Genomic DNA, 23561 nt, shown 5'->3' with positions numbered 1-23561 from the left:
TAGAAAAAAACTATTCCCTCTGGGGAGTGGGTCACTATCTAGAGGCCACAGATTCAAAATTATTGGTAAAAGATGCAGAGGGGAGATAAATATGGGTGGCACGGTAGCACAGCGTTTAGCACTGTTACCTCACAGCACCCGGAACCCAGGTTCAATTCCGGCCTCGGGTGACTTTGTGTGGAGTTTGCACATTCTCACTGTGTATGTGTAGGGTTTCCACCGGGTGCTCCGGTTTCCTCCCACAGTTCAAAGATGTGCAGGTCAGGCAGATTAGCCACACTAAATTGCCCTTTTGGCAATCCAAAGGTTAGGTGGGGCTATGGGGGTGGGGTGGGGCATGGGCCTAGGTAGGGTGCTCTTTCCAAGGGTTGGTGCAGACTTGATGGGCAGAGTGACCTCCTTCTGCACTGTAGGGATGCCATGATACGGAGAAACATTTTTTTCATTCAGAGATTTGTTGGCACCTGGGGTGGTCATCCTGGAAGGTGGTGGCAGCTGATTCCAAAGTGAATTGTCAGGTTTTTGAGGATCTTACAGGGGTAAGGACAGAGGGAATGTGGAGTCAGCACTGGTAGATTGGGCAGAATGAGCTTCTTCTGGGCTGCAAGTTTCTATAATTCTGCAAAGTATTTATTTCTGATTTCAAGATGAGAGATAAGAAGAACTGCCCTTGTCAGCATCGGGTGGATAATGAATTGAATAACTCCCTGTAAGACTGTGTTCAGTTGACAAACTCCCAGTGGTTGAAGGTCTGACTCACAGATAGGTGTGGTTGTTAAAAGGCAATCATCATTTGACAGTGCGCAACAATAAAAAAAGCAACAATCATATCTACATTTTCAATTAGGTGTGTTCTGGTGAGGTAAAGATCAGAATCTGAGTTTTAACTTTTCTTCATTTTCTAAACTTGTACTCTTACATTTGTGTTACACTTGTATAATCACCCATTTGATGTTCTTTGTGAAGATTGACCAACTATAAGATTTTTCTTTCAAATTGTCCTTTCGTAAATGTGTCTCTGTGCTTTTTCTCTACACACGGGATCCTGCAAGAGTAATAAAAACAGAATGTGCTGGGAATGCACACAGGCATATCCAGAGGATAGAGAAAACATAGGTTCATGCTTCAGCTGGGATCATTCCCCAGTGCTGGCTGGCAAGCAATCTGCCTTCCCCCTTGCCGATTGTGTTCTACAAGCAGCCACTGGGAGGCGCAAGAAAGCAGCCAGGAAAACCTGGTGCTGTGGCGACAAGGAAACATTTTACTCAACATGCGGCCGGTGACCCACTGATGTTCAGAAAGGAACAGAGAAATAAACCAGTGTCCAACATGATGCACTTCACTGGAAAATGTGTAAAGCATTTCAATGCAACTGGCATTTGTTTTCTGTCCAGGCACAACCTATAATGCCTGACTGCACACTATTGTGGATTAGCACACTGTCCATTATCTGGGGTTGCGAAGCAAGCTCTCTATTGTTTCGGATAGTTGTAAGGACCCGAACTTAAACAGGTCCTCAGTGGTGTCAATTTAGCATTAGGTCGGAGTCTTTCTCCGGAGTAAAATAGAGTTATTGCTGTGGGAAATAAATGGGGGAAGGGGAAGGGGGAAGAAAGAGGATATTTGTGTCAAGCACTTCCGAATAGACGAACAGAAGTGGAAAGGCATCCTTCACTTTGAATATAACAGGTTTAACCTTCATATGCACACTGTCTGTACAAGTTGCAACCTCAAGAGGAGCATTGAAATTTGGCAATATTAAAACTGCGACAGTGAAAAAGAGAGGTGGGAGGTGTGTCGAATTGGAGGTTAGGAATTCCGATAACCCTTTTTGGGGGAGGTTCTTTATTTTTGCCAATAGCCAGGGTGAAGCGGCTCACTTTACCGATCAACAACCCCCAAGACCAGCCGCCCCGAACAACAAAGCAGCTCCTCAGCGACCTTCGCTCGCTTCATTCTTTCCAACCTTCCCCACTTCACTTCTAACACGGGCCGCTGGGAATGTTGACGTCAACTAGAAGGAGGGAGTGTGGGTTCCGGTTTCGGAACTGAAACCAGAGGAAACAGTGAAGGAGAGGGAGAGAGGAGAAAAAAAGAGAGAGAGAAAATAAAATAGAAATGTAGGACAAGGAGAATGGAAAACAACATAGAGCGGACAGAATAACCTGATACAAACTTCTGCTGACTGGGATACCAAGATTTAAAGCAGCCAGCAACAGAAGGAAGAAGATCGATGCTGGCTTGGTTTAAAAAAAAACATATTTAAATGTACATGTAATTGAATGTGTGATTTCTCTCTGCTCCCCTCTTTGTGCTGCGGGTGCAGACAGAAGGTTGGAGGCGGCCGGGTTCTAGAATCAGAACACTGATTAGCGAGCGAGCGTTCCATTGGAACCCCGAGACACTTGCATTGGAATCCCGTCACTCTCTGGAGCGTTCCATTGGAACCCTGAGCCCCATCTCCTGGAGCCCGAGACATGTTCAACTGCATTCCTCTGTGGCGGTGCAACCGGCACGTCGAGGCCGTGGACAAGAGGCACTGCTCGCTCCTCGCCGTCCCCGACGAGGTCTATCGTTACAGCCGGAGCTTGGAGGAGCTGCTGCTCGACGCCAACCAGCTCCGGGAGCTGCCCAAAGTGAGTAAGAGCCCCCAATTTGACCCTTCAGTGGTGGGGTGGGGGTCGCGCGTTTCATTTACAGACCGAGCTTGTCACCCTCTGCCACCCGGAGGCACTTAACCTTAACACCCCAGGTTGCATTTTTATACCGCACTAAAATTCTAAAAAGAAGTTACTCCGGTAAAATAAGTTATAAGTGGAGGGATAACGATCGAAATATAAGTTCAAGTTTTAAGGGATTCAGCGCTATCGTCCACATTTGTCACTTACAAGAAATTCATTGGCCACTCTAAAATGATTTGTGGATTTGGTGGTTGTGGTAGAGGAAATCCTGAAATGTCAAAAGACCTGGCAAGATTTAGTTTTAATTGGCATATGGGATTGACGAGTTAGCTCTCCTGTCTGGCTTTTCACTTCGATTCTACATTGATTTGTACAGTGCGTCATACGTTTTGCACATTGATCCAGAATCACTCCGGTTACACGAGTAGAAATGATTTTGTATTTAATTACAGAATGGTCACTCGCTATGATGCCAGTAACTAGAGGCGTTGTTGTTCCAGGAACTAGATGATAACAGGCAGACCTGCTGCTACCTGACTTCTGGGACTGGGTGTGAACTTCATTCTGACCAATGGGATCAAATCTCTGTTCATTTGTTTTTTTGTATAATAATCTTTATTAGTGTCAGTGACTAGAGTCACCTAGGCTTGCATTAATACTGCAATGAAGTTACTGTGAAAATTCCCCAGTCGCCACACTACGGTGTCTGTTCGGGTTCACTGAGGGAGAATTCAGAATGTCCAATTCACCTAACAAGCACGTCTTTTGGGACTTGTGGGAGGAAACTGGAGCACCCGGAGGAAACCCACGCAGACACGGGGAGAATGTGCAGACACCGCACAGACAGTGACCCAAGCTGGTAATCGAACCCGGGTCCCTGGTGCTGTGAAGCAACAGTGCTAACCATTGTGCTACCATTGCCACCCCATCACTGTTCATTTGTTGCAAAGATTCCATATACATTTCTTCACTCGCAGCCTCAGCCCTCAGCCTAGTTCCGAAGAACAGAGATCAAAGATGTATCTAGTTTGGCACATTTTGCTCAGACGTCTCTGGGAGGGTTTGTGTGGGAGAAGGTAACTTTAATGCAATAGGTTTATTCATGAGGCCAAGTGGGGGAGCTTTACTCTGCATTTAAAATATGCTTGATCTTGATGCTATTTTCCCAAAGTGTTCAATATCTCTGGGCTGATGGCCTTGTGAGGAAATTTACCCTAACTGAAATGAATTTTAAATTTTAAACAAAAATGTTTAACTATTGAGGCTTCCAGTATACCATACCTCCAAATCAAGCCAACCAGTTTGCTGAAGTAAATTTCCATTCCGGGCAATAGAAACCAGTTTGATTAATGTGGATGATGGTAAAGATGCCATTATGTTTCCTCAATGATGCAAGTTTTAAAAAAAATTACCAAGCAAAATATAATCAATGTGGATAGGGGCAGCATGGTGGCACAGTGGTTGGCACTGCTATCTCAGGGCCCTGAGGACCCAGATTCGATCCCGGCCCCAGGTTACTGTACATGTGGAGTTTGAACATTCTTCCCGTGACTGCGTGGTGTCAGGGTAGGTGGATTGGCCACGCTAAATTGTCCCTTAACATGGATAAGGCCAAAGAGATTGCATTATTTGAAGAGGTAACAGAGATTGTAGACCAGTGTAATGCAGCAAATGGAAACACATGGTATTTAAAAAGCCTTCAATAGAGTATTGCGTGTGGCAGAATGGATAACAAGCTGGCTACAAAACAGAAAAGGGGAAGTATGGGCATTAAAAGTAGTTCCTCAGACAAGTGGAAATTAGGAAGAGGCATTTTACAGGCATTTCTGCAGGGGCCACCATTATTCCTCATTTGCCCAAATGATTTGGGCTTGGGAATGGGAAATCTGTCAATAATTGTTGAATGGCCCAAAATTGCCGCGTATAGTCAACAGCGCGAAAGATAGTGACAAAATATACGAAAGGCTCATTGGCCTGAAGAATGGCCAGATCTGCCAGGATGCAGTTGAATGGTGGAGCAAGCTTCAGGGGTTGAAGAGACCACTCCTTATCCTACCCGGCAGCACGGTAGCACAGTGGATAGCACTGTTGCTTCACAGCGCCAGGGTCCTAGGTTCGATTCCTGGCTTGAGTCACTGTCTGTGCGGAGTCTGCACTTTCTCCCCGTGTCTGCATGGGCTTCCTCCGGGTGCTTCGGTTTCGTCTCTCAAGTCCCAAAGACGTGCTGTTAGGTAACTTGGACATTCTGAATTCTCCCTCGGTATACCCAAACGGGTATCGGAGTGTGGTGACTCGAGACTTTTTACAGTAACTTCATTGCAGTGTTAATGTAAGCCTACTTGTAACAATAAAGTTTATTATTATTACGTTCCTAGAATGGGTTCAGAAATGGTAAATTTATTTCAGTTTTGATCTAAGACGGTGCATTTTGGTAGGAAAAATCAGGAGGTCACCTTACTCCTTAGAAAGGAAGAGTGAAAATGGGGTAAAGTTGCAAAGTGATCTATAGGCGGAGATTCACCAATCACTGAAAGTGGCAATTCAGGCAACAAAATAGTTTAATTTGGCGTTTACTACACTCCCGGTTACATTTATTTTCCTTTAGTCCCTGAGTCCATTGTGCCAAATAAATCTCTAGTATAATTTAGGTGATAAGTAATTTTGGTTGAAGATGTAGGCTGATATGTTGTTTATTCCGTGTAATGCACAATATTTATTCTGGATCCAAGTCTGTTTAAAGCCACAAGAATTGAGCAGGGACTATCGAGAGTGTAATTGGTGTTTGGTGAGAAGACTTTGTAGGTTGGGATTTGTAGGTTTGAGGACTTGTAAACCAAGAGAAGTTCAAGATTGCTGTGCATCTGTAACAAAGTATGTTTGTGAATCATGTAATGCCATTTTTTTTTACCTTTTGCATAGAATGCAGATCCATAAAGAGGTTGTGCAATAGTGAATGGTGGTGATAAGTTTAGGTGTCATTTGTTTATCTAAACAAGGTCAGGGAGGGTATTGTTGCTCATATTGATTCACAGATGCTTCTGTAACTATGTACCACTGGTTGTGACTCTGAAAATCCCTCAAGGGAATATGAGGCATTAAATTTGCTTGCTGATTTTTGTGTCAAATGCATCTATGGTCATATGGACCATGTTGCTGGTATGAGTATTTAGCTGAATGCTTCCAAATGAAAGTGAATGAGTTGTTGAAATTTTATGTTCACGGTTGTATCGACAGCTGTTAAATAAAAAAAGGAACTCATTAGTTTGGGCATGTTTTAAAGTGATGCCATTAACGTTCATTTCATTTTGTTCATCTATATGAAGTGGCAGGACTGAATTAACTCACAGCAATTGTAAGCAAAAGAGGCGAGTGGGTGCACAAATATAAGAGTAAAGTCACTCTCTCTCTTTCTCTCTCTCAAGCATTCTTCTCCGGCTTGGCTTAGGGCTAGGGCTACACTTGTCAAATTCAGTGAATGCTCCAGGAGATTGCCATGCTGCAGAAAATAATAGTAAGAAGTCTTACAACACCAGGTTAAAGTCCAACAGGTTTGTTTCGATGTCACTAGCTTTCGGAGCGCTGCTCGATTCACCTGAGGAAGGAACAGCGCTCCGAAAGCTAGTGACATCGAAACAAACCTGTTGGACTTTAACCCGGTGTTGTAAGACTTCTTACTGTGCTCACCCCAGTCCAACACCAGCATCTCCACATCGTAGAAAATAATGATGAGTATGATATAATTATTAAAATGGTGACCAGAAAGGTAAATAATTCATACTTGTTTGAAACAGTTGGGTGACTTTGATGAACTGCATTTCCATTCAGAAATATATATACCCCGAGCAATACAACTGAAGTATATACATAGGCAGATTTGTAAGACATTGTAGACTTGTTGTCTGAGTCAAATTATACCGATAACTAGACCTTTGCATAAATACCAGAAAAATGCATGGATTTATTTAAGATCACAGAGTATTTTAAAAGTGAATTAAAATTGTGGAGGAGGGAGACCCCTTGCTCAGTTGGCTGAACAAAAATAAACTTTAAAAAAAAAAAAAAATTTTTATGGGATTTGGGCATCGCTGGTTAAGTCAGCATTTATTGCCCATCTTTAGTTGCCCTTCAGAAGGTGGTAGTGAGTTGCTTTCTTGAACCGCTGCAGTCCTTGAGGTGTAGGTACACCCACTGTGCTGTTAGGGAGGGAGTTCCAGGATGTTGCCCCAGCGACAGTGAAGGAGCGGCGATATATTCCAATTCAGGGCGATGAGTGACTTGGAGGGGAACCTCCAGGTGGTGTGGTATCTGCTGCTCTTGTCTTTCTAGATGGTAGTGGTTGTGGGTTTGGAAGGTGCTGTTTAAGGAACCTTGGTGAGTTACTGCAGTGCATCTTGTAGATGGTACACACTGCTGACACTGTCGGTGGTGGAGGGTTTGAATGTTTGTGGAAGGGGTGGCAATCAAGTGGGTTGCTTTGTCCTGGATGCTGTCAAGCTTCTTGTGTGCTGTTGGAGCTGCACTCTTTCAGGCAAGTGGAAAGTATTCATTTCATTACACTCCTGACTTGTGACTTGTAGATGGTTGACAGGCTTTGGGGGGTCAGGAGGTGAGTTTCTCATCGTAGGTTCCCTAGTCTTTGACCTGCCCTGGTGTTTGAAGAAATAAACTGAGCTAAAACAGAAAATGCTGGAAAATAAACTGAGTTGTTGTCTTTGCTGGATGCAACTATAATGGCTAAGATCAGTTGACCACAAATAAAATGTCTATTTTAATCCCCCCCCCCCCACAGCCCCATGCCGCCCTGCTAAAAGTTTCCGCTAAATGTCACTTGAGGCTAGATTATTGAATGGGAGTTCAGTATTCTGTTTCCATTCTTCCCGACGTTCCTATAATAATGACTTCCAGGGTGGCAGTGGTTAGCACAGCAGCCTATGGCGCTGAGCACCTGGGTCCGAATCCCGGCCCTGGGTCATTGTCCGTGTGGAGTGTGCACATTCTCCCCGTGTCTGCGTGGGTTTCACCCCCCACAATCCAAAGATGTGCAAGTTAGGTGGATTGTCGTCGCTGAATTGCCCCTTAATTGGAGAAAAAAATAATTGGGTACTCTAAATTTAAAAAAAAAATGATTTCCTTCATGTTATGAATGTTTTACGATTAAGCCACATATTGTGCGTGAATGAAACGTCTGATGCTGAAGTTTTACTGTGGAAGTAAAAGGAAACCCTTAATTTCTCCAATGTCTTCTGAACTAGTGCACCCCTCGGTGCATCAAAAGCTCAATCATTCCTTAGCTTTATCTGGTCTTTTCCAGAAATAATTATTCACCTATTGGAAAGGTTGACTCCTGAGGTGGAGGAAGTAAAAGTAAGAGGGAAAAATTGGGCACAATAGTTGGTTCCATCAAATGCTGTGTCAAATTTCACCCATTGCTTTCTTTCCTCCTCTTCCTTTCCTTCTAATAATAACAATAATAACCTTTTATTGCCACAAGTATGAAGTTACTGTGAAAAGCCCCGAGTCGCCACGTTCCGGCGCCTGTTCGGGTAAGCTGGTACGGGAATTGAACCCACACTGCTGGCCTTGTTCTGCATCACAAACCAGCTGTCTAGCCCACTGACCTAAACCAGCTAAAGGCAATAAGTTATGTGAGGTATGAATAAATACATGCTGACAATCCTCTTATCATACTTCCCAAATGAGTCTATCCAGACAGTGATTGATGTTCAATTTTGTTGGATAATGCTCCTGTGAAGTGTCTTGAGGTGTTTTTTATATCTTAAAAAGTTTTATATAATAATGCAAACTATTGTTATTGACAGTAGGTTAATTAATGGTGACGCACGTGACAACTGAGCAATGACCCGCTTACTGATGCTCCGGTTGAGTTCAGCCAGGGCCACTCCGCTGCTGACTTCATTGCGGCCTTTGGTCAAACATGGACAAAAGAGCTGGGCTCCAGAGGTGAGAGTGAATGCCCTTGACATCAAGGGCATTTGACTGAGTATGGCATCAAGAAGCCCTAGAAAAACTGGAATCAATGAGAATCTGGGGGCATCAAGAAGCCCTGGTAAGATTGGAGTCAGTAGGAATCTGGGGCAGCAAGAAGCCTGGGTCAAATGGGTATTTGGGAAGGGGGGAGCATGGAGGAAGATATTTCTGGTTATTAGTGGCCAATCATCTCAGTCCCAGGACATCAATGTGAACGTTCCTCAGGTTCTGTTTTAGACCCAACTATTTTCAACTCCTTCATCAATGACCTTACCTCCATCATATGGTCAGAAGTTCACTGATGAATGTTCAATATCCATTGCGACTTCTCATAAACTAAAGTCACCCATGTCCATATGCAGGAAGATCTGGACATCATTCAGGCTTGGGCTTATCAGTGGCACGTGACATTCATGCCCCTCAATGTCAAGCAGTGACCACCTCCAATTTGTTGATGTACTTTGTCGATTATTCTTTTTGTCTGCTGTGTAAGTTTCCTTGGCCGCAGAAAAATACTTTTCACTGTCCTTCGGTACACGTGACAATCAATCAATCTGGAGAGAACCTAACTATCATCCTTTGACATTCAATGATATTACCCCTACGATCAGAAATTGAACTGGAGCAACTGTGGATACAAGCATAGGTCAGAGGCTTCTCCACCATCTACATGACAAGACAGGAGTGTGATTGAATATTCTCCGCTTACTTGGATGAGAGCAAATTGGCAGGAACTGGAAGCCAAGGTCACCGTTTGCCTGAATTGCTGAGCAGGACTGCTCCCTGTGCCGTCTTACAGAGGCCGAGTTCAGGTCATAAACCAGCTGATCACCTCCATGTTGTGGTACTGGCCCCACCCCCTGACTTTGTCACCAATATCCAGAGAATGCTTCTACAGTTCTTCTGAGACAAAAGTTCGTCAGGGAGCCGCTACTCAGGAATTCGCACCTCCACCAATACCACGTCCGGTGGTTGGCGTCCGGGGTGACCATGGTCAGGGACCTGCTGGGTGACGGAGGAGTGGGCTGGATGACAATCTACGATTTAGTGCGATGCATGGCAGTGAATGTCTGGCTCGGGACTGATGCCATCCATGACCTTAAAACATGCCCGAACCTGATGGCACTCATAGTCTCAGGTGTGCAGTGGACTCCCATCTGAGCGAACCCCTGCTCGGACTGAATTCCACATTGGCCCCAAGGCCCGACCCCCATAACCCCCCCCCCCCCCCTCGGGATCCGGAACTTTGCAGCCTGAGCCGCCTCACGGAAATATTCTCCCTGCCCTTTCGTACTGCACGGAAGAGTTTCCTGTCTGGGCTGTTGCTGCACACACTTCACTTCCTTACCATCGCCCGGACATGCCTTGGTATGTCTTGTTGCCATCCAGCGGGGGTGTCCCCGGTTGAGGTCCCGCTAAGCAGGAGTCCTCCCTCTTAACGTTGGGGGCCTGGGGTAGAGGGTGTTGCTTGCAGCAGTTCCAAACAACCGTACAATGTATTGGTTTACGGACTCCCATGATTCTTGCCCATTTTGCGGTCTTGTGGAGTTTGTGGACCATAGGCTGCATTCCATGTTATGGTATTTAACAAACCTTTTGTTTTGCTTTTGTTTGCACTTCAGTCCCACGCTCCTGATTTATGTGCAACTGGTGCGGAGAGGGGCAGGGATGGAGGGCGACCTCCTGATGAACCTGCTCTTGAGCCTGGCAAAGCTTGCAATCAAAGGTCCAGGCAGCAGGTGATCGAGAGGGTTGTCTGATCTGACTGCCTGCCCCTCTTCTGCGGCTACGTTCCGGTTGGGCGTCCCTAGAGCAGGAGCATGCGGTGCCGAACGGCACGCTTGACACCTTTCATGCCTGTTGGGCACCGCAGCGGCTGGGGTGTTTTATTCTTTTTAAAGTTTAAAGTACCCAATTCATTTTTTCCAATTGAGGGGCAATTTAGCTTGGCCAATCCACCTAACCCGCACATCTTTGGGTTGTGGGGGCGAAACCCACGCAGACATGTGGAGAATGTGCAAACTCCACACGGACAGTGACCCAGAGCTAGGATTGAACCTGGGACCTCGGCACTGTGAGGCAGCGATGCTAACCACTGTGCCACCGTGCTGCCCTGGGTGGTTTTATTGACCCTGTTGATCACGTTTTGATTAATATTTTGTTCCTTTGTGATTTGATTCTTGTGTACGGCAGTTTCCATTTAGGACTGCCCCTTTCATTTATCCCTTAGTTAATTTGATCTTGTTTACTTGGCTCTTTTGTGCTATAAAATAGTTGGAAGTTAAATAGTTCTCATTAAGACACAGGAATTACACCCTGTTCAAAAAAGGGGAGACAGGATTAACCTGGCAGTTTGCAGGTCAGCCATGTCAGAGTTGGATGCTTTTAGACGTTATTTTCTCCTGGGTTAACAGGCGCCTGGACAAACCTAGACTAATCAATGAGAGGCTGCAAGGCACATGTTTATTCTGGGAAAATCATGTTTCACCAACTTGATTTTTGTGTTTTCAGAGGTAACTGAGAGGCTGGATGATGGCAGTGCAGTTTATGTTGTGTATATGGACTTTTGAAAGATATTTGAGAAAGTATCACCTATTAGCCGCCTTATTGAATTGAAGCCCATGCGATAAAACAAGCAGCGGCATGGATGCAAAATTAGCTGAGGTGTAGAAAACAGTAGTGTAAATGGCAGATTGGAGCGAGAGCGAGAGTACCCAAACGTTCAGTACAAGGACCACAATTGCTTTTGGTTTATATTGGCTTGTACTTGGGGAAAATGGGCTCAATTTCAAAATTTTCATATGGTGCAAATCGTGAAGAAAATTTTAATGGATTTCCAGAGAGAATAGACAAGCTAGTGGATTGGGAAGACACATGGTGAATGACAATCAGTACAAATATTAGGTGATACCTTTTACTGAGTGAAGAATGAAGAGAGGCAATACAGGCTAAATCGTGCAATTTTAAAGGGATGCAGGAAGAGAGTAACCTGGGGTATTTTTGCACAAATCCTTTGGAGTGTCAGCACAGGTAAACAGAGCAGTTGAGAAAGCAGATGGGATCCTGAGCTTTATAAATAAAGGCTTATACAAAAGCCAGGAAGGTTTGTTCAGCCTTTTGAAAACACAGGCCTCCAGTTACGGTATTGTGACTTTCTAGGCACACTTCAGAAAGGATGTAAAGGCCTTGTCGAGGTGCAGTTGAGATTTAATAGATTGGCTCCAGGAATGAAACACTGCAGTCATTTGGGTAGATTGAAGAAGTTGAGTTTGATCCCCTTGGAGCGATAGAGATGTTTAAAATCATGGAAGTATTTAGTAGGGCTAAATAAAGATGAACTGTTCCCAATGGCTGAAGAGTCAACAAAGATTAAGGAACACAGATCAAAGGTGATTGACAAAAGAACCAGAGGAGACATGTGGAAAAATCATTTTCCGCAACGGGTGATTAGGATTTGCAACGCACTGCTTGATAGGGTGGTGGATTCCAATTCAATGGTAGCCTTCAAAAGGCAATTGGATAAATACTTGATGGAAGGAAAAAAGGCATGGAGTTAGAGCAAGAGTTGGGGGAGTGACATTAACTGGATTGCTCTTCCAAAGAGTAGGCACAGACATGATGGGCCGAATGGCCTCCTTCTTTGTTGTACTATGATCACAGATTAACCCTAATCACATTATCATTAATGCAGAGCAGTATAGGGAGTCAAATTCCAGCTTCCGAGCTTTCCATTCCTGATATCTTTATGCCAATCTGGTAACAGTCTAGGATTTAATGGAACATCTCGTCACGGTTTTGCACTGTTACAATTCTAACTTTGTTTTTCCTTGAAATTTGTGACTTCACAAGGTGCTTGTGCCAGAGATAAATGGCATCCAGTGCATTCCAACTAAAATGCAATTTAATTGATCATTTCATGGTACCTGCTTGTCCTCCCTAAGTGCAGGTTGTTCCATATTAAGTGAATGAACTGAGTGAGCAGACAAAGGAGTTGTGGTAATGATGGCTGGCTGTCACGAGTACTTCATTTGTTCTGAGGTTATGGTCCAGGTCCTCATATAAAGTCACTGTACCCAGTTTGTGAATCAGTCTCAGAAAAATTACACTTGAAGCAGGAAGTTTGTCAAACACAACAGGAATCACAATTTGTGCCAATAACATCTTAATGATAAACCTGTCCACCACTTGACCAAAAAGGTGGGTGACTTGGAAATTGGCCCACGCTAAATTGCCCCTTAATTGGAAAAATGAATTGGGTACTCTAAATTTATAATTTTTGTTTGTAGCTTTGTTCAAGTTCAAGCTATTTTGTGTCTTTGTGAACACTACGCCAACCATCCTGAATTTCTCATCACCAAGAACACCACAACCTTGTGGGTTTTTTTCTAATTTGCTGGCAAATTTTGGGCCTTGATTTTGTAACTGCGTTTTTGCTGTAAAAAGATAGGTATTTCAAAAAAGTGCGGCAGTTTAAATACCTTCCACCGCGCTCAGTCTAAATCTACCCCGACACAGCAGCTGAAGGCAACCCCCCCCCCTGCTCAACTCACAGTCTCAAATTTTCAAGGATGGAAACAGTTTTGGAAGCACTGCTGTAGAATTTATCATGTCGGCAGGTGTGGGATGAATTGTGGCTGGAATGCAATTTCTGTAGAGTGGAATGAATACATTCAGACTTTGCTTTGATTACCCAAGGTAGATGACCGTAATCAAGCCATAAATAAAAATAAAACCAAATTGTTTTTGAATTTCAAAGTTAATCATTTAAGGCTTGTCGTCAATTATGCCTTCATTTCATTTTAAGGAAGTGTAAAGGTTTGATTTTAATGTCCCAATTTGTTAATGTTTTATGGAGGAGAGTAGTATTTTATACCAAAATTTATGTCATCTGTTGCACGGCCTCCTCCTGGCTCAGTAGGTAGAGATGGTGTGACATTGTGCTGCTCCAGAAAGATCAGGAATATGAACTGGTTAATGAGTTCATTGGGACGACCTTCGAGGCACTTCAATGACTCTAACCCCAAAGGACGGGTGGAGTAGAGCTAGGAAATCATTCAGGATTCCTGGGTTCTTGATTGCTAACCAGTGACCCCATTCTGGAGCTGCAGTACATGAATGATGACTGACAACATGAGTAGGTCTGCATCTGTCCTAAATGAATAGCCCGCCAACACTCACTACCTATGTTGATACAAGGTGTAGCCACTTAAGCACGGGAGCGACTTTTGGCTGCCATTATATCCTGCTATGTCGTCAGGCTCATCCTGCCCTTCACAAGACTGCATGGCTTTCTTTCCTTTCAAGCCTCAATAACTGGAGCATTGCAGTAGTCACCAAGAGTTGCACAATAAAGTTCAAATTGACTAATTTGCAATAGCACTTTTTATTGATGCAGTATTGTAATGTCATGCATTGAAACAGTAAGTCTGTCAACATAAATCTGAATATTGATATTGGCATGGAAAGTTGAGAGAGAGGTTGGGAAGAGGTAGCTGGATAGTGGTACACAAGGATGGTTATAACATGTGGGGTGGTTTCATTGGATTATGTTGCTGCTCATAGAAGATGAGTCAGGAGTTCTTGGAGCAGTCCATCGTTGAGGAAGTTCTGGTCTCGCATGAGGGCCCAGGTTCAGGAATTCTGTGACCAAGGTGTGTATGACTGCCCTTGACCTGGACAGACCCTGTAAGAGGCTGTACTTCAGGCAAACTATCAATAAACACACACAAGGTGCTAGGAGGTTGTTCTTTCCTCAAAACCTGTTTCCACATGGATAAGTGTAAATACATTCACTGAGTTTTCCATTTCCTCTTCTGTCCATGCTGGGCAAGTGCTTTCTCTGTAGGGGGTTCTCCCGGATGGGTTATATAAGTTTCTAGCTTGAGGAAGTAAAATTTCAACTTAAAAGATCCTGTGTATTCACATATCTCTCTACTTTAGTGGATATATCCTCTAACTACGTTTTCAAGGGCAGTTAGGAATAGGCAATAATGCTGGCCTTGCTGGTGACTCGAATATCGTGTGAATTATTTTTGAAAAAGATGAAAGCTTCATATATTTTCTAAGCTAAAATATTTCAGATTCAAAATGTCAATAAAATGTCTCCAGCAATGCCCTTGCCCTATGCTCCATTGCTGTGAAGTGGTATGGGTCATATACACGCTTGGAAAATAAGGGGTGGGATTCTCTGATCCTGAGGCTAAGTGTTGACGCCGTCGGAAACGCTGTCGCGTTTCGCGATGGCATCAACATGGCCTCAGGATCAGCAATTCTGACCCCCAAAAGGGGGCCAGCATGGCAATGGAGCGACCCACGCCGCTCCAGCACTGATCTTGCCATCAACTGGGCGCCGCGTGGTCCGCGTATGCGCAGTGGCACCGGCGCCAATGCCTGCATGCGTAGTGGCTCCCTTCTCCGCACCGGCCCCGACGCAACATGGCGTAGGGCTAAAGGGGCCGGCGTGGAAGAAAGGAGGCCCCCAGCCCAAGAGGCCAGCCCGCCGATCGGTGGGCCCCGATCGCCACAGCGACCCCAGGGTCGGACTCCCCTCCCCCCTCACAGGCTGTCCCCGGACCCTTTCACGACGAGGTCCCGCCGGGTAAGACCACACGTGGAAGGCGCCGGCGGGACTCTGGTTTTTTGCTATGGCCGCTCGGCCCATCCCGGACCGAGAATCGGCAGGCGGGCCGCATAGAGTGGCCCCCGATTGGCGCCGTGTCGACCTCCGCTCTGCGGAGAATCATGTTCTGGCGCGGGGCGGTGTGGCGTGATTCGAGCCGGTCGCGGCGATTCTCCGGTCCAGCCCCGGGCTGAGAGAATCCCGCCCAAGGTATTTTTGCATGAAGCTGCGTTGGGAATGATATTTTGGATTTATTTGGGGAATTGCATATGTGGAACACAATAAATAAAACAATTGTGCAGTCTCTATTCTTGTTCTCTCTCCCTTTATTTCCCTCTTGTGAGCTTGAGCTCCATTTGTAATAGGAAATGGGTTGGGGGTAGCCCATTGAAAGAATAGGCTGATTACCACTCCTTTTTGTGTAAGTATGGTGAGTAAATGAGTTTTTCTGCCACTGGTGGTAATCTCAACTTTTCTCCTTGGCTGATGTGTGGTGGTCCTCAGGTTAAATCATCACCAGTCACCTCTCCCCGTCAAAAGCATCATCTGGGACTATGGCAACCTAATGTCAATGCAGTCCCCCAATGATGATGCACTGGCTTTATGAAATGTACCCGACTGTACCTGTTCCGCTCCTTAGTGCAAATTTATCTCTATCTAAAACACATGTGCATTTCTGCAAAGGCACAGGCTGCTTGTACAGGTAACCTTCAGCTGAATTTTTAACCTTATTTTTATAAGTAGGTTCACTTTTCACCGATAAAAGCTGGAATGTTAGTCTCCTGAACGCACAATAATGGGAGAGTCAATGCTGGATCTTCCAAGGTTGTTTGGGAAGTTAGCTGGCACTGACCCAAGTGCTTGCAACAGACTTTTCTCACTGTGACAGAGACCTCCCCATTGCAAATGCTCAAAGCCACTTTGCAACAAAGCTTTGCAGTTTAGAAAATGAACTGACAATCCACGTTTGAACTGAGTTGTTAGTAAATGAATGACTTGTAAAAAACCCTGGAATTGCCACGTTTATAAAATGGCAAAGTACTTACCTTCATTTAAATTACACTGTGAAATGTTAACAACTGAAATTGTTGTTTTCAAAGGCTTAGGTAGAACACCCATCAGAGTATATCCATCGAGTCCAAGGGTTAAATACAGAAGATGTGTTTATTTTTAAAAATGTATTCACGGGATGTGGGCGTCACATTTATTGCCCATCCCCGAAGGCCCTTGAACTGAGTGGCTTGCTAGGCCATTACAGAGGGCATTTAATAGTCATTGCTTAGGATCTGGGGTCACGTGTAGGCCAGGCCAGGTAAGGACAGCAGATTTCCTTCCCGAAAAGAAAATGGTGAACCAGTTGGGTTTTTATGACCAGAGTCATCATTAGACTTTTAATTCCAGATTTTTAAAATTAAACTAAAATTTCGCCATCTGGCATTGTGGGATTTAAACTCAGATCCCTAGAGCATTACCCTGGGCCTCTGGATTGCTGGTGAAAATACCAATGTGCCACCGCTGTCGCCCTCCTGTGTTGCTACCAGATTTACCCGGTTAGCCCATTTAATTAAAAAAGCAAACAAAAATCAAAAGAACTGTGTCACACCTGTCATCTTGAGTTGATTGTGCTAGTTTTTAAAAACATTTTTTGATCGCATTTTATTCTTTGGAATACTGTCTGACACAATGGTTTGACGACCCACATTTCTCCCCGTCCAGCTGGTGGGAGCACTTCAGTGCGGCTGAAGGTGAATCCCCATGGCTCTCTCCTGGCACCAAGGCAAAGTGCCTTTGTGCTAAGCCTGATGACCCATTTGGGATTATTTACTCACCATCTGTGTTTCATTGGAAGCTGGAATTTAAACCCACATTTCCTTGTTGATGGCTGCTTCACTGCACCCATATGCTGTGTGATTTTAATTGTTCACATGTTTGCCCTGATCAATTGTGCCGAGTGGGCTGTTTGAGTTAGATTGCTTGGGTTTTAATGCTTGCGCCAAAACAGTGGTCCACTAATTGGTAAGTCTGATGAGGACAACGTGTACATTGCAAACTGAGAGCAATTCGTTTTGGTATCTTAAATGGGGAAATCTTATCTTGCAAAACACTTACAATGCAGAGGAAATGTGGAATCTTATTTACACGGGAGTGTGGAATTTGCTTCCAGATAGTGTTAGTATTTGTGAGCTTTTGTACATGACTTTTATTTTAAATATACCGGCCACTAATTGTATGTCTAGGAACATGTAATGCAGCAAATTTGAAAGTGTACCAGATGGAAACAGACTGAGCGATTTTATAGAATTGGCAGATTCAACAAATATTTCAGTGAACTGGCAACAGGCCCTGCTGGTTGTTTAGTCTGGAGACTGAACAGGACTCTTGTGGCATTGGTGTCACTTTACAGACCGTCTCCTTAAAATTAGATAAGATACTCCACTCCCACAGGAGTCCTGTGTATGCTGTATACCTGCTGGGGAGGGTGGTAGCGAGAAGCAGTGTCTGTGTATGAAAGAACTTTGCCCATCGCTTCCATACTGCTAAACAGTAATGGCCATGGAATGGGAACATAACATTTTGAGGTAGAAGTAGTCCAATGTTTCTTCCTTTAAAAATCCACATTAATGAGGAAAGCTGTCTCTTCTAAGGCAAATCAAGAATTAATGGTGGGTTTTCTATCGGGATCTTTGCATGTACTTGTGAATTTAAGAACGGTTTTGTCACCATTTCTGGAGTATTGCCAGCTCAGTTGTTGCTTTTATTTTAATGTGCACAATAAGGGGAACAAATGTAAAGTAGAACAGCACACAGAATAGCAACTGTTTGAGGAGAAATCACAGCTGAGGTAGGGAGTGGGAAAGATGTTTAGGGATAAACTCCCAAAACGAGCAAAAGAAATTGAGCAAGAAGGAGGATAGCCAAGGATGCCCCATCCAATCATGGCATGCTATGCACCAACAACAGCAGACAGTGTTCAGAGTCTAAAATAAAATTCTTTTAAAAAATATATTTATTCAACATTTTTGCATTGACCCTTCCCAGCACTTCGCACTATAATCTTTGCTCCAGCCCCATCCCCAACTCTACCTCCCACTTCGCCTTAATCCCTTCCATAGACCCCTTATCCTCCCCCATAAATTGCTGAGGCAACCCCGCTCTCCAACCACCCCAACTGACAGCACCTCCAGCAACGAGGCTCGCGGAACCACCAGGAAACTTGGAAAAGTCTTTCTTGCAAAATCCTGCACCTGCACGTACCTGAAGCCTTCCTCACGGTGGAGCCCGTACTTCACCCCCAACTCCTCTAGACTTGCGAATTTCCCTTCCAGAAACAGATCCTTCATCTCTTTCACCCCTTTCTCCTCCCATCCCCGGACCCTCGCATCCATCCTCCCCAGCTCAAACCCATGATACCCTCTTAATGGTATCATCCTCGACCCTTTCTTCAACTTGAAGTGCTGTCAAAATTGCCCCAGCTCCTCAGCGTGGCTGCCACTACCGGATTCCCAAAATACTTCCCTGGGGCTAGTGGCAGTGATGCTGTTGCCAGCACCCGCAACCCAGACCCCTTACAGGACCTCCCCTCATCCGCACCCACAAAGACTCACTCCTTCCTCCAGCCCTGCACTTTTATCAGCATTCGCCGCCCTGTAATAGTGCAACAGATTCGGAAGAACCAAGCCCCTTGACTGCCACCCACTCTGGAACACTGCCTTCCTTATCCTTGCCACGTTCCCTGCCCACACAAACGATGAGACCAGCTTATCCATCCCTCAAAAAATGCCTTTGGCAGACACTGAAACTGGTACAGGAACAGAAACCATGGCAAAATATAAATTTTGACTGCCCGCAACCCGTCAATGACAAAGGGAGACCATCCCACCTCCCCAGATCCTCCTTCACCTTCCCTACCAGGTTCGTGAAAATTAGCTCACGGAATTGCGCCCCGTTCCGCACTACCTGTACCCAAAAGTACCTAAAGTGAGTTGTCACCACCCTAAATAGCAACCCATCCACTCCCGCCCCTCCACCCATAGGAGACATGATGAAACACTTGCTCTTCCCTAAATTCAATTTAAAACCCCAAAACGGCCCAAATTGCCCTAGCAAACCCCATTATGCCCCTCACCGAAGAGTCCGGTTTCGGGATTTACAGCAATAAGTCATTTGTGTACTGAGACAACCTATGCTCCACCCACTCTCATTGTCTCCTTCCATAAGCCCAAACCCTTCAGCGAAATATCCAAGGGCTCAATCGCCAACGCAAACAAGAGGGGACATGGGGCACCCCTGCCTTGTTTACCGGAATAGTGGGAAATACTCCGACTGCATCTCATCTGTCTGCACACAAGCTGTCGGATCCTTGGCTATCAATTTTACAACTTAGGCCCAATCCCAAACTTCTCCAGTACCACAAACAGGTACCCCTACTCCACTCTGTTAAATGCTTTCTCCGCATCCAACGCCATCACCACTTCCCTCGCTCTGTAGGAGAAAGCACCACATTCGGCAGCCACTGCATGTTCGATGACAGCTGCCTGCCCTTGACTAACCCAGTCTGATCCTCGCTTCGGAAAACACCCCTCCATTAGCACCTTCACCAATATCTTGGCATCCACATTCAGTAGAGAAATGGGTCTAACGGATCCACACTCCACCGGGTCCTTATTCTTTTGCAGTAACAATGAAATTGATGCCTGCCTCATAGTCTCAGGTAACCCCCCTTTCGCCATCGCATCCTCAAACATTTCCACCATCAGTGTTGCCAACCTGTCCTTAAACCTTTTATAAAACTCCACTGGAAACCCATCTGGCCCCTGCACCTTACCTGATTACATCTTCCCTATCACTACCTTTACTTCCTCCAACCCTAATGGCTCCTCTAACCCGGCCCTTACACCTCTCCCACCTTGGGCCACTCCAGTCGCTCCAAAAACTCCCTCATCCCCGACATATCGTCCAGCGGCTCCGACTTGTATAACCACCTATAAAAGTCCTCAAATGCCCTGTTCACCTGCTCCGGAGTCACCACCACCTCTCCTGTCCCATTCCTAATCCACACCTCTGGCTGCCAATGGATATGTATTGTATACCACTTCCACTGTTAATCTCACCAAAACTTAGAAAATCCCTTTCTCACTTTCTCACCTTCAACTCAAAGGTGATTGATAATAGTTGGATTTAGGACATTGATTGATTTCCGCCAAAGCCAATTAGAGCTGGTAATTCATATAATTAATGGTTCTGTTGCTGTCATGATTTATGGTCCCAACGTGCAACTCCACCTTTGGCTATGAAGGGATCGATGAAGCTATGGAGGCTCACTTCAGCAGATAATTAATTGTTCCAAGAGTGTGAACAAAAACTTGCCATCTGTCTTTTGTGCCAGTCTTGCCATCAACTCAGCTTTTTGCGTCAGAAGGCAATCATTTACAGATTGCACAAATGTTTTGACACACAAAAGCAACTTAGATAGACTTATTTCAGAAAGAAACATTTTGAAATGCAGTTTGAGTGACTTGAGACGTGGTGTGACAAATGTGGCTTGTTTGGGGATAAAAAGGTTATTAGGAAACATGAGACATTGATTCCCAACACTTTCCACCTCCTTATATCTGGATTATTCTTTACCAGAACGCCAGTTGGTGATGTGGTGATATGCATCACTAAGTACACAAGGGGTTAATGTAAATACACGTAGACTAGATAGACACTAGAGGGAGCACCAGAGACATGACACACAAGACATTCAACCAATAGGTCAGTAAGATAGGACACGACCAATGGGCATTCACGATACACACAGAGGTGACACTACCACAGGGGGGCATTACACCAACCCATATAAAAGGACACAGCACACATGCTCAGTCTCTTTCCAGTGGAGACTCTCAGTGAGTAGAGACACAGGGTTGGTTGAACATCACTCCCACCACGTGGATTGTAGCAGACTGGTTCGTCAGTCTGAGTAGCTATAGCAGGATTAACAGGAGAGTCGAATCCAAGTCGGAGAATTGTTAATAGTTTAATAAATGTGTCAAAGCTATCTCCAAGTCTGAACCTTCCTTTGTCAGAGTGCACATCGAGGAAGTAGCTTCTACGTCAAGAGCATAATAAAACAGTACCAGTCAGTAACTGTTTAAATCCATATATTCATATCCATATCCATAGGTATTTGGATAATTGGAGCGCATTCTGGGGAAGGTGGGACCTGTACAAGCAGGACGGATTGCATCTGAACCAGAGGGGCACCAATATCCTGGGAGGGAGGTTTTCTAGTACCCTTCGGGAGGGTTCAAACTAATTTGGCAGGGGAATGGGAACCGGATTTGTAGTCCAGCAACTAAGCTAGCCGATATTCAGGACGCCAAAGCGTGTAGTGAGGCAGTGGGGAAGGGAACACTGACAAAGGAGAGTACTGGCAGGCACAGGAATGGGTTGAAGTGTGTATACTTCAACACAAGAAGCATCAGGAATAAGGTGGGTGAACATAAGGCATGGATCGGTACTGGGACTACGATGTGGTGGCCATCACGGAAACTTGGATAGAAGAGGGGCAGAAATGGTTGTTGAAAATCCCTGGTTATAGATGTTGCAATAAGATTTGGGAGGGTGGTAAAAGAGGTGGGGGGGGGGGGGGTGGCATTGTTAATTAGAGATAGTATAACAGCTGCAGAAAGGCAGTTCGAGGAGTATCTGCCTACTGAGGTAGTATGGGTTGAAGTCAGAAATAGAAAAGGAGCAGTCACCTTGTTAGGAGTTTTCTATAGGCCCCCCAATAGTAGCAGAGATGTGGAGGAACAGATTGGGAAACAGATTTTGGAAAGGTGCAGAAGTCACAGGGTAGTAGTCATGGGTGACTTCAACTTCCCAAACATTGAGTGGAAACTCTTCAGATCAAATAGTTTGGATGGGGTGGTGTTTGTGCAGTGTGTCCAGGAAGCTTTTCTAACACAGTATGTAGATTGTCCGACCAGAGGGGAGGCCATATTGGATTTGGTACTTGGTAATGACCCAGGGCAAGTGATAGATTTGTTAGTGGGGGAGCATTTTGGAGATAGTGACCACAATTCTGTGACTTTCACTTTAGTAATGGAGAGGGATAGGTGCGTGCAACAGGGCAAGGTTTACAATTGGGGGAAGGGTAAATACGATGTTGTCAGACAAGAATTGACGTGCATAAGTTGGGAACATAGGCTGTCAGGGAAGGACACAAGTGAAATGTGGAACTTGTACAAGGAACAGGTACTACGTGTCCTTGATATGTATGTACCTGTCAGGCAGGGAAGAGATGGTCGAGTGAGGGAACCATGGTTGACAAGAGAGGTTCAATGTCAAGAGGAAGAAGGAGACTTATGTAAGGCTGAGGACTCCAGGTTCAGACAGGGTGCTGGAGGGATACAAGATAGCCAAGAGGGAACTGAAGAAAGGGATTAGGAGAGCTAAGAGAGGGCATGAACAATCTTTGGCGGGTAGGATCAAGGAAAACGCCAAGGCCTTTTTCACATATGTGAGAAATATGAGAATGACTAGAGCAAGGGTAGGTCCGATCAAGGACAGTAGCGGGAGATTGTGTATTGAGTCTGAAGAGATAGGAGAGGTCTTGAACGAGCAATTTTCTAATGTATTTACAAATGAGAGGGGCCATATTGTTGGAGAGGACAGTGTGAAACAGACTGGTAAGCTCGAGGAAATACTTGTGAGGAAGGAAGATGTGTTGGGCATTTTGAAAAACTTGAGGATCGACAAGTGCCCCGGGCCTGACGGGATATGTCCAAGGATTCTATGGGAAGCAAGAGATGAAATTTCAGAGCCGTTGGCAATGATCTTTTCGTCCTCATTGTCAACGGGTGGTACCAGGGGATTGGAGAGTGGCGAATGTCGTGCCCCTGTTCAAAAAAGGGACTAGGGATAACTCTGGGAATTACAGGCCAGGTAGTCTTAATTTGGTGGTAGGCAAAGTAATGGAAAGGGTACTGAAGGATAGGATTTCTGAGCATCTGGAAAGACACTGCTTGATTAGGGATAGTCAGCACCGATTTGTGAGGGGTAGGTCTTGCCTTACAAGTCTTATTGAATTCTTTGAGGAGGTGACCAAGCATGTGGATGAAGGTAAAGCAGTGGATGTAGTGTACATGGATTTTAGTAAGGCATTTGATAAGGTTCCCCAAGGTAGGCTTATGCAGAAAGTAAGGAGGCATGGGATAGTGGGAAATATGACCAGTTGGATAACGAACTGGCTAACCGATCGAAGTCAGAGAGTGGTAGTGGATGGC

General features: G+C 45.0%; 1 protein-coding gene across 3 annotated transcripts in view; it reads left to right on the top strand.

Annotated features, from left to right (window-relative positions):
• Nucleotides 1–1888: 1888 nt before the first annotated feature.
• Nucleotides 1889–23561, top strand: part of lrrc1 (leucine rich repeat containing 1) — a 322043-nt gene continuing 300370 nt past the window's right edge. The window contains exon 1 of one of the 3 annotated variants that reach the window (XM_072498577.1): nt 1889–2636. In XM_072498577.1, the coding sequence (XP_072354678.1) occupies nt 2478–2636 (159 nt within the window). In that variant the 5' untranslated portion in view covers nt 1889–2477. The remainder of the gene's footprint in view (nt 2637–23561) is intronic. The other 2 variants (XM_072498579.1, XM_072498578.1) reach the window with 2 other exon arrangements.

Source organism: Scyliorhinus torazame, chromosome 4, assembly GCF_047496885.1.
Source record: "Scyliorhinus torazame isolate Kashiwa2021f chromosome 4, sScyTor2.1, whole genome shotgun sequence".
Taxonomy (NCBI): Eukaryota; Metazoa; Chordata; class Chondrichthyes; order Carcharhiniformes; family Scyliorhinidae; genus Scyliorhinus; species Scyliorhinus torazame.
The sequence above is the reverse complement of the archived record's forward strand: the minus strand, read 5'-3'. Positions and strand labels throughout refer to the sequence as shown.